Consider the following 12,004-nt stretch of genomic DNA (forward strand, 5'->3'; position numbering starts at 1 on the left):
TATTTTTGAATGATTGAAAGGAAGAAAATCTCAAAAATTCAGTGCAGACAGCCTGAGGTTATGCATGTTAGAAGCCTTTTGCAAATGGAAGAAGTGTATATATTGATGATAGAGGATGATTTTTGAGGCCTTACACTTAAAAGGGGAAAATTAAGAAAATGGTTTTATATGTAATATCTCTCGACTCAAAGGATATACATTTCTGTTTTACAGAAACAAAAGGAAGACAAAGGTTTAGCTGTCTGCCAGGACAAATTCCATTTTCATCTGATGGAAGGTGGGGAGGTGGAAGGAGAAAGAATGGTCAATCATGTAACATTAAAAAAAAATAGCTAGTGAACCTAAACTGGTAAGGTGGCTTTGAATATGTTAGAGAAATGTTATCAAGTCAGGATGGAAACCCCACCAGAGATGTTTTCCCCAGGGGCTAGAATCTAACAATGGGAGCTGTGTACTTGTTAGGGCTCTTCCTGGCACAGCTTCTCTCTTCAACACGCCCTGTGTTTTAAACATGTGTTTAGAAAATTCCAGATAAGGCTCCTTCTATTTTTTTCTAAATTGTGTGCACATTTAATTGATCACTAAAATAACACATAATTCTTTAAGTAACATAATTGCTTCGTCATCTTATGACTTTTACATTTTTAAGTTTCTGGCCACAAAGCCCTACCTTATTCTATCGAAATCGCAGAGCTGGATCTCAGTGGGTCAGATTTAACCCATTTAAATCCAAGTCTCTACCTGAACAGACTACTGCGATTGGTGGTTCAGTTTCTAGATTCCAAAGCTGTTTCTTAAATTCTTTTTTTCTCACTTTCTTTAGTGTCTTTCACTTGTTTGACATTAAAAATAACGTTTAGCACTGTTAGACAAAAGCAAACTAAAATCATGAACAAAATTGCTCATGTAAAATGGAAAAACAATTTACTTAAAATTGTGAGAATTAAAGCCAATCTAAGACTTCAATTTATTCACACAACCATAATTTTCTGCAGTTAATGGACAGTAGCATGAAAAGATAGAGCACCTATCAGTGAGAATAAGTAATTCTTCACATATAAGATGTAATTGGAATCTCATTTCATTTATCATGAGAAAGTTTATACCTGGGTGTAGGCATCCAGAGATACTTTGTAAGCTAGACATCTGTTTTATGAGGTTTCCTATATCATGATAAGAGGAAATAGTCACTCAACTGAAAATCAAAAATTACTACTTTTGAGTAGATATCAAAGAGGAAAGGCTCCAGAGTTTAAAAATGTGATTGTAGAAGTATTTCCCATTAAAAACTTCCAGAGACATTCTGTAAGTACAATGGAGGTGAGAAAAAGAATAGAGAAGTAGAAATAGAGGGAAAAGAATAGAATGACTAGAGAGATGAAAACTTGAGAAAGAGAGACAGTAAGAAGACTGGTCAGGAAGGCAGAAGGGAGATCTCTTGCTTGTTGAGCACTTAGCGCATACTAGGCTCTACATCAGGCGTTTTATACTCTATCCTATTTAATCTGTAAGATAAGGGATAGATAATGTTAGGCCACTTTCTAGATTAAAAAATGGAATTTTAGAAAGTGGAAGAGACTTGTCCAAGGTCTCTGAGCTAGTAAATGGACCCGCCAGGATTGAAACCCGGGAGTGTTTGTTCTGGAAAACAGGACTTTTCCAGAAACCAGTCTAGCTGGCAATAAGCAAGGCAAAGATTGGAGTGAGGAAGGAAAATGGGACAACACTAAACTCCAGGAAAGCAGGAGCACTGTTTTTACTCTTTTCACTTTAACACCTAGCACAGTTCCTGGAATATAGCAGTGTATAATAAATATTTGCATAATGAATATTTTTGAAAGAGTTGAGTGACAAAAGTCTTAGAGAAGACATGGCAGAAAAAGAAAGAAATAGAAGAAAGAGAAAGAAGAGGGCAAGTAAGGGGGTGAGAATAAAAACGTGATTATTTTTGGGCAGTCTACCTAACCTTCTAGATTCTAGAGTCAAACCTGTCAGCTCAGTGTCAAGCTGCAAACTCTGCCCATATGCAAAGTATTTTTGAAAGAGGAAAATTGCTTGATGGCCTGCATTCCCTAAACTCGGTCAAGAATGTTTACTGACTTTTCAGAACCCAGTTTGTGAATCCCATACCACTCGCTAGTTACTAGGTGGAGGTGAGGCGCGTGGGCCGTGCACTGGACAGGTGGGCATTGTGAGGTGCAAGTGAGTCGTATTCTGACGTTCAACCAACAAGCCAGTGAACTAATAAAAACGAATTAGTTAATAAATACTTGTTATATTTCCACTTTGCCCCCTAGCTTCAAGGAATTTAAACAAAGTCAAACATCTCAATAAAATATAAAAATTCAATGAAACAGGTCATTACTTTGTTAAATGATTAGAAATATTATGATTGAATGTTTTTCTTTTCATATAGATGATTGATTTAACATTGATATTAGTTTACCCATAGGGAAGAACTGTTTATAAAAAATCATAAAATTTAAAAACTCAATATTATACTTGGGTTGTTCTTGAAAATCCATAGTAGGGCTAAATCTATCTCAAAATCCAAGAATCTAACTCTGACTAACCTATTTGATTAAGTTATGTATATTTCCTTCTAAAAAGAAAGCAAAGCTTAACCCAAATAATTTTGACTCCTTTTGTACAACCAAATAATTTTAGAGCACTACTAAAAATCAATTTCAGGATAGCAATCAATGAGCGTGTTCTAAAACCTTGGTTCATTATATTGGTCACAGCAAACCTTTGGCTGACAGGATTCCCAGGTGATGGGCTTGGCTGACTTCCTCTGAAGGCTTGGGCCACACTCTGATCTCTCTGGTGGCCCCAAAGTGACCATATCTTATGGAATTCTAGGGATCCTAAATGACAGAGGCTTTTGGCAATCCCTTGGGTAACTATAAACCTATGTCAAGATCCAAAAAATGGCTGGAAAAGGAGCTGCTTTAGGAATTTAGAGATGCTAAGAGTTGTTTGCTTTTCTGACATTGGCCTGTAGAGACATCTGCACAGAAAAACGCTAGTGCCAGGCAGGCATAGCATAATCAAATAGCATTGATTATTATGTCATTTAAATGCACTAAGGATATTGAACTTCTCTTTTTAAATCACAGAAAAATCGTGGGCTAAACAAGTAAAACCAGGAAAAAACAATGTGAAGAGTACTATAAAAATGTGAGTCATTTAAAAAATGGATTTAATATCAGCCTTTGTGAATTATATTTGATGTCTCACCCATCAAGCTCTGCTATCTTCAGGAGAAACAATGAACTGTCTGTGATATGCAGAAATAATCAAGGAAAAAGTGCCATTTTATTTCTATTTAATAGCTACATAAGCTATGTAGAAAACACAAAATGATTGTGAAAAAATTCAAAGAAAAAGATGATTTTTTCACTGTCCTTTTAAAGAAGTAGGTGTGTGTGTGTCATTTGGTAAGCTTTTAGAAACAGATTGTGTGTGCGTGCATATATATATGTGTGTATGTGTGTGTGTGTGTGCGTATATATATATATATATATATATATAGACGAGGGAACTGTCTATAGACCTGGTACACAAATCTTGCTCTTTTCTTTCAAATAACACCCAGAATACCTGTATACTTTTTAACGAGGTTAGCAATCCCCTGACCCTATTTTGCCAGCTGTCAGCAGCTGGAGGCCCACATCACCCTTTGTAAAGAGCATCTCTCAATAGGTTATTACTTGAGTAGCAACTGGCGAGTGCAGCTTGTCATATTAGAAATGCTAACGTTTCTCTTACCTCTTCCTTCTCAGCACTTTGCAGATCACGCCACTCCTCAGTTACGTGACCAAAATCCACTGTGTTCATGGGGACTTTAAATTCCCCAATGATGTCATGCTTGGAGAAACGATCAAAATCATACACAGCCATCACCAGGGTTTTGCCACCCAGTTCCGAGTATGGCACCTAAATAAAAAGAGATGAGGATAAAATACCTGGTCACAAAAACGCTTAAAAATGTGTTACTTGTTTAGTGTTTAATTTTAATATTTATGTTGGATAAATGGAACGGCAGATAATTGTGCTTTTGCTTTTTCTTAAATTGAATCATTTGACTAACTGCTTGAGGCTTAAATTACTTGAGAGAAAATGGGGACTTACTATAGTAATTTATTACTTTATCTCAAAGTTCTAGAAGCTGTTAGTGTTATTAATAATGGATCCTACTATTAGTCATGCTGTAAACACGTAAAGATTAATACAAGAATAAACCAAGTCAATTTGACCATATAGATACATTTTTCTTATAGAATATTTTGTTGTTATTGCTGTTACGATAAGTTACCTTGTCAGAGTGTAACTTATTCTGGGGTAGATAACTTCTTTCAAAAGATGTGTTAACTCTTTCAAGCCATTTGGAAGCCATAGTTTAAAGGAGCAACGATTTACTAAAAGGCGTGCTAGGAGTCAGAGAGGAGTTACACGAAATTCACGAAGTGCCTCATGTACTCCCTAAAATAATTTACTGATTGACAAGAACTGACTAGAAAATTGACGTTTTGAATATCAGGAATGCATTATAATATGGATCTTGAAGTTCATTCTTATGTATGATGTTCTTTAGGACAAGTGGTGGCAAAAAGCCAAGAACTGATGAATTCTCCAGCTGTTCAGATATATCTGGGACAGATGCTATGGGTTGGGATGTTTATCAGTGACATTTTTAATATTCAGGGAAAGCAGTGCAATCCAAGTAAGCTACACTTCAGTAACTGGGTAGAAATGCCTAATTAAGAAATTGTTTAGACTTGTATTGAAGGTTTGATCAATTTTCATACACTTTCTATTATTTTATCAGTGTAAATGGTTGTCTTATGCTCCAGCAAACATTTCTCAATTAACTCTGTATATTAAGAAGGGAAGGAGAAGAAAGAATATTTTACCATATATGTACAAGAAATTTTAGTTTTTCCAAAGAGTTTTTATTTCGTCATGTATTTGGAATCAAATTAAAACAGTACAATTAAAAACTAGGCCTAATGCTGTTTCCATTTTAGAACGAAAAAGCCCTTCCAAAGAGCTGAATTTCAAAGGAAGAAATATGAAATTTTAGAGTAGAGATAAACTCTTGAATATTTCATCTTATTTCTGAAATTGCTCTAGATTTTTTGGTGATTGTATTGAGACAGCATCAGTCAAAAACCTGGGCTTGGAGTCAGATAGTCCTGGGCTTGGGTCCCCACTTTCTAGCTGAAGGGCCTGGGGCAAGGGAATAAACCTCAGCTTTTTCATCTGTCAAATAATGATGGTGATAATAGTGCCTACTTCACAGGGCTGCTTGAGGCTGAATGAATATATGTGAGGCATTTAGCAAAGGGTTGGCAGACAGTAGGCACTTAGCTTCCATTCCTGTATCATATTGCCTACTGGTATTTCAAGATGTGTAATCTACATTGTCTACTGGATAAATTAACCAATTCTCTAGAAACAGTGGCATATTTCTTAAATGTATCAAAATACATTGTACTTCAAATTGATATATGGTTTGATCAAACTTCTTGAAGTCACAGAAATTAGTAATAAAATTATTAGCAGTATTTTTTTTTCAGAAATAACATACAGGTAACACAAAACAAAATTAAAGTCTCCACAATATTACGTCAAATAATGTAAGAATCTGCTTACTAAATTATGGTTGGAAATGGCTGACCTAAATTAAGATTAATACATAGTCAAAGAAAATGATGGTGATTACCATTTGCAATATTTTTTTAGTTTTATTTTCATTTTATGTTCTGTGGTATATTGGCCATAGTGATTAGCTCTTCATGAGCTAAGTATTTCCAGAATGTTTTTACTGTTACTGTAAATTAACTGTCTGGGTATAGAAAAGCATAGATTTTAAATAGGATTATTGACAATACATTAGAGACTTTTGTCTTAAAAACTCAAAAGTTTCAGTGTGAATAGAGACACTACTCTTTTACAAAATTGAAAATGAGAATTGCGAAAATGACTCATGCCCTCAGTTTCATTCATTTCTTTCATACCAGAATGTTTGCTAACATGAGGCATATGCTATTGCTAAGGCTGGCTGATGGATGAGTGATTTTGAATTAGCTTACTGGCGTATTCACAGACATTTCATTTTTCAGAAATGTATGGTTTTAAGTAATGCATTAAAAAATTTTTCACATATCAAAGATATCCACCAAAAGGAGTGGTTTTATGCATGACTTCAAGACAAGAGCTAGAGAACTTGTGCACGCAGAGATGCCTGAGGCCTGCAGAGCACGTTTTCCTGTCGAGTTATTATATGGCCAGAATCCCTCTTTGCTATTGTTTGTCAACCGAGGTGTCTCAACAAGATGAAGAACATCAGGAAAGAGCCCAGGGTAAAGGAAAAATGCTAGAAATGTAGAAATATGTTCCATTCTTTTTATTGATAGGTTACAAAGAATGGCTTTTGAGTGCTCAGTTTGCCCCTGTGAACACAGAATTTTGCAACGAGAGTAATACCTATTTGTACCATTTAAACAATAGAACGTAGCTGACTTTATTCCGTGATTGCAACCGGGTTTACATATATACATATGTTCTGAAACTTAGGAAAATAGTTTCATTATTCTTTTGGCTTTACTTGAGAGAGGGGGAAGGGTCCAGCCTATTGGCACACTTGAAGCGGGCCTCACTCTTTAGATGTAATATGACATCCTAGTCCTGTTCCAGTCTGTAGTCCATTCTGAAAAGGCTGAATCCTACTCTGACCAAATCTAAGTGCATGATAGAATCCTCACTTGCTTGAAGATAAGAATTTTAAATATGCTGAATAGAATTATTTGTGAGTCTGTGAACAAGCAGTCAAGTGTCAGGATGAGCTCAGTCTTGAAAACAACAGAGGACAAGTTATTAGTGCAGAAAAATACCTTGAAAGTAAATTGCTCATTGAAGACAGGGTTAAGGGTCTTCCGGTGGACTTTTGTCTCAAATTTCTTCTTCTTATCGGGCAGCAGAAACACTTTCACGTAGGGATCAGACGTGCCCCCCATGTCTAGAGCGGGCAGCTCGGCCGCCTGGATGATCCCCACCAGCAGCTGAAATGAACGACAAAATACAGCAAACACAAACGTTGGTGGACATTTTGGAAAAGATTGATTTGTTCACAATGCTGCACATTGTGATTCTCCCTCCTCTTTGCTTTCAATAAACTCTCATTCTCTTATGAAACTGAATGCAGAAGGCAAATGAAACAAGCTGTATAGACTTCAGAAACCCAATTATGACAGATGCAGGCTCTAGGAAGCCTGGTTTTAAGCACAAAGAGGCTTTTAAAAGATTGCTGATTACAGTTAAATATGGAATTCATATTTGCAAAAGGGTTGCAATCAAATAACTTTCCAGTTGCTAAAAGCCCTTGTGCATTATTTTTCTATCCAGGGCATGATTTGTAAGTGGAAATAAATTGTTAAACAATCACAAGTCTGTAATTATAAAGTAGGAAATTTTAATTCTGAACCCAAGCTTCAGAGCAGCTAAACAGAAATTTCTTAGAAATTGGGTGGCATTTTGAGATAAAAAGATCTTCAAGTTTCTATCATATTGACCTTTACTTGTATGCTGGCTACTTTTTGTTTTAACTTACAGTAAAATGATTATTATATATTAAATTTTGTGTTTAAACATAGGACATAGAGTCAAAGAAATATAATTTCAGCTTCATATAAAGGAAGGGGAAATTACAGATAAGGTTTTTAATGCTAAGTGACTAAGTTTCTGATTTTTTTCAAATATAGCAGAAATCTCTACATTTCTTCACGTCGGTTTTCTCAGTGATACATTGCTATGTTTTATTATGCATGCCAGTGTAGGCTGGCATTGTTAAATGTTTTTGCCAAGAAAACAAAAGGTGTGAATGGACTATTCTAGATGCCCTGTCATCAGACATTTTGTGTCAACAGACTAGTTTAGATCCATATGGAAGACAAAAGTAGACTCTTATTGTTATTCAAGGCATATACTATTCAGTAAATGCAGTCACATCATAGCTTTTCACATCAGGGCCTTAAATTTTGAGTCTATGACTTTTTAACCAATAGAATGGAAAATCAATTCACTTCCCCAAAGAAAAGTCACATCCATTTTCTGTAAAACTGACCCACCATGTTGGTAGGTGCATTTTGGCTAGGTGATTCAATTTTTAACCTGGACAGACCCTGAAAGATTGTTGTTTTCATTTTAATGCTTCAATATCTTTGTGACATCATCATACAACAGTAGCAAAAAGAGTGCTGGATTGTAGGTAACAAAACACAGATGGTCAAAGAATAGCTAAAATAGCCATCAGATTATAAAGACATGATTAGTAAAGCAGTTTCCTCTTGGTTTGCCAAGTTGGTGTTTGGAATTTGCCTTTAGATAGCAATGTGAATAAGCAAGATTCTATTTTCTCCTTCTCATTTTTTACAATAAATTTTCTTTTGGCCAGGAGCAGCACTAGCAATAGAGCCTAAACTCTTTACAACTAGATCAGGGGTGGAGTTACTTCTACCAACCCCTCTCTGACTTCTGCTTGAGAGATAAGGATCACAGTTCTCTCCCCCGTGAAAGCCTCTTAGTCAGAGTACTTTAGGGTTGTCTTCTAGTTTTGGTAAGCAAACACGTATATTTGATTACAGCCTTATCTATAAAGTTCCTCAGACTTGATCTTCCATGACTCATAGAAATCATTTTATAAATCAGATGAGCTGACAACATTTGCAAAAATCAATGCATAACATTAAAAAAAATTTCATCAGGTAGAATCTTCTAGATCCTGAGAATGAAATACCTTTTTTAAATTTGATGTTTGCTAGAAAGGAAATAGTAAACACACTCACTATATTTGAGCAAGAAAAAAATTCAGTGTTCTTTTCTTAAAAATACTACTTTATAAAATGATACTTATAGTACTCAAAGCCAATTTAGAAGTTATGACTAACCAGGATGAGATACCACTAGATTTCTACTGGAAAATATGAAAGTAGAATAAATTAGTAGAAAAATATTGGATACATATATAAACAAAGGTTAAATTTCTGGAAAACATGTCATGTCAGGATAACATAAGTAGACCTTGACTTTCGCTAGAATATATAAATAATAGGAAGTTTTGCTCTCAGTCCAGTCCTGGTAATTGAAATTTGGTAGACGTGATAGAAATGACCTCAAATGCCCTTTTTAATTAAGTATAAATGGTATACCTATAAATCTGTATAAATCCATACCTATAAACCTGTATCTATAACCAATATGCAGCTTTACAGAATATATTATGAAATAACTAGCTGGGGCTGTAATGGAGCTGATCAAACAAAATTATTTTTAATATGATAGAGCATATCAATACATTTTTCATGAGGAACCCTCTGGAAACTTCAGAAAGTAAAGACATTATTGGAACTGTCAATTCCAGTTGGGTTAAATAAAACCCAGAATTTCTGCAATTGCTTAGAGCTCTCACAGCCTTCTGACTTGGGAGATTAGTTGTCAAAGCTCAGCATTGGTGTTTGACTCATTTATTGTTCATTCCTCATCAAACTGGAAATTATTCACACATGCTTTAGTAGTAACTGTATTTACATTTATCAGTTCTTCCTCACCCAAAAAGATGAGCGAAGCAAAACAAACTGGAGAGATTTAAAACTCCCCTCTTTGGAGAAGGGCTATGTCCTAGGGATTCTTAAGAGTCTGATCTCTAACTCAGCTGATTCCACTAATTCTTATCTAGCTTTTTAATTTCTTGAACAGTTCAGGAGGTAAAGAGACGTCTTCATCAATGTCATGGAATCCATAAGGTCTTTTTATGTAGAGAGATTTTTAACAGTTATCTTTGAGCTTCCTCTATAATAGGCAGTCAATAAAAGGTGCTAATATTATCAATCTAGGTGGCACCTCACGGCTTTTTGAGAAATTGAAGCAGGAATCCTTGTTTTGTTATCTCCTGTAGAGCCTTTTCACTTTTTGGCAGCAGTCATGGGCACTAGAAATCAAGTTGCTGGTCTTTCTACTTTTCTAGAATTGCTATCTCATTAGCACTGAGAGTGTCACCTAGTATCATCTTTGATTCTTTATCAAACTGTTACATTACGTTTCGAAACTTTGGCTTGAACAGTGGCCTAACTCAAATGCCCCTCACCCTGTTTGGATCTAAATCCATGAAGTCCAGGGAAGACTGTTCTAGCTCAGCCTGAGGGACGTTGGGGGCGACAGTGTGGCTGGGAGCTCTCAGAATCAGACCGATTGCTTCAAGCGAATTTGTATTCTGCCCGCCTGCTCTAAGAGCCATAAGTAGATGCAATCGGTTGAACACTGTGAATTCTAATTATCAGAAGTTAAATTAGCAAGTAGGGGACTGCCTGTACTTAGAAATTATTTCATCAATAGCTTTGATAATTGCATTTTCCCCTCGCAGCAAATGAAATATTTCAAGAAGTATCTTGCTTCAATTTCTACTCGGTAATTTCAGAAAACATAATGGAATTAGAAGATATTTTTCCCCTCAGACCTGGTTATTCTGGAAATCATAATCCAGGGAATATTGAAGTTTTCCCAATTTCTCCTCTTCTTTGGGTTCTTCTTTTTCTTCTCCATCAGTCAATCCAGTTTCAGCATCATCATCCTTCAGGGCCTGTGAATAGGGAAATGGATCATATGTGAATTCAAGTGAATTTTCATCAAAACCCAAATTAAACTGGACCTGCGGTTATACTTCCAAGCTGTCAGAAGCAAGCACTAAGATGCTGGAAATCTCAGTTTGTCTGACACACATTCACATTTGCTGCTTACATATTTTTTAAATTCCATTTGTGCACGGAATTTTTCCCCCAATCAGCAAGCAACATGGAAGCAATGGAAACAGCCCCTCAGAGTACTGCAAGCAAAAAATGTCAAGTTGTTGCAAAGAAAATGTCAACTTGGTATTATATTTGGCTCTGATAAAACTGCTTCTTTCAGAGTGTGATAAACATGCTATTAATCAGACCAGATTTCACATTCATGTCGATTAAAGAGATCTAAGCATCATCTAAAACATTATTGTTACATGCGGTGGAGTAATTTATATGAAATGCATGGCTTTTTCTTGCTTGTTTCCTATGAAAAAGATAGTTGAGTAAGTGGTGCTCAGAAAATTTTAATTTCCTATATTTTATATATATGTTTATAATGGTTATGGAAAAAGAGAAAAAAACATGCCACCAGCAAATGCATGTTTAAAGAAAAATCTACCCCCCTTCCAGTTTAAGTTTACCATGATATTTTCATAACAGCTCCACAGAAAGCTAGGCTGAATTAAACTGATTTATGGTTCTATTTGATATCAAAAGATAAAAAGAGTCATGTTTGTAATTTTGTCAAACCGAAATTGGTATAAAAATTCATTTTGCATTAATGAACAAAAATCATGGCACTGAAATCTCAAAACTCAATTTGGGCCAACTGAATATTCTTTATAACCTAAAACTTAAGTGTAATATAAATTAAAATTCTAGAAAGCTCATTATTTCATAAAATACATTCAAATGCTCCTCTTTTTTAAAAATAAAAATTTATAATGTATTTTTCCAGTATATGCAAAAATTTTGCTAAAAAAAATCAAAGGTAATAAAGATTATAAATATTAGATTTGTTTCTAGGGATGTGCATTCTTATTGCTTTAAAGAACTAGAAAAAAATAATTAGAAATCTATACATAGTTATTTTTCAAAACTAGAAATGATAAAATGTTACATTTCCCTGACCACTAGTGGATCAAAAAATTTAAAAATCTTTATATTAACCATTTGTATTTTTTCTTCTGGGGACTGCCTGTACATATCCTTGGCAAATTTTTCAATTGTGCTGTGTTGTTTGTCTCTTATTGATTTGTAGAGACTCTGTATTTTAGTGGTCTCAGCCTTTCTGTTGTTGTTATATAAGTAGCAAATATTCTCTCCTAGTTTTTGATTATGGCATTTTCATTGCCATAGTGTGTATGTTACTGTAAAAATCTCAC

The 12,004-nt window shown here is 35.0% G+C and overlaps 1 protein-coding gene across 3 annotated transcripts in view; it reads right to left on the bottom strand.

Annotated features, from left to right (window-relative positions):
• SYT1 (synaptotagmin 1) overlaps window positions 1-12,004 on the bottom strand; it is a 518,259-nt gene that overhangs the window by 128,250 nt on the left and 378,005 nt on the right. For all 3 annotated transcript variants that reach the window (XM_058568733.1, XM_058568732.1, XM_058568734.1), the window contains 3 exons: window positions 10,517-10,639; window positions 6,900-7,067; window positions 3,772-3,939 (listed from right to left, as the gene is read on the bottom strand). In XM_058568733.1, the coding sequence (XP_058424716.1) occupies window positions 3,772-3,939; window positions 6,900-7,067; window positions 10,517-10,639 (459 nt within the window). The remainder of the gene's footprint in view (window positions 1-3,771; window positions 3,940-6,899; window positions 7,068-10,516; window positions 10,640-12,004) is intronic.

Source organism: Diceros bicornis, chromosome 25 (genome assembly GCF_020826845.1).
Source record: "Diceros bicornis minor isolate mBicDic1 chromosome 25, mDicBic1.mat.cur, whole genome shotgun sequence".
Taxonomy (NCBI): domain Eukaryota; kingdom Metazoa; phylum Chordata; class Mammalia; order Perissodactyla; family Rhinocerotidae; genus Diceros; species Diceros bicornis.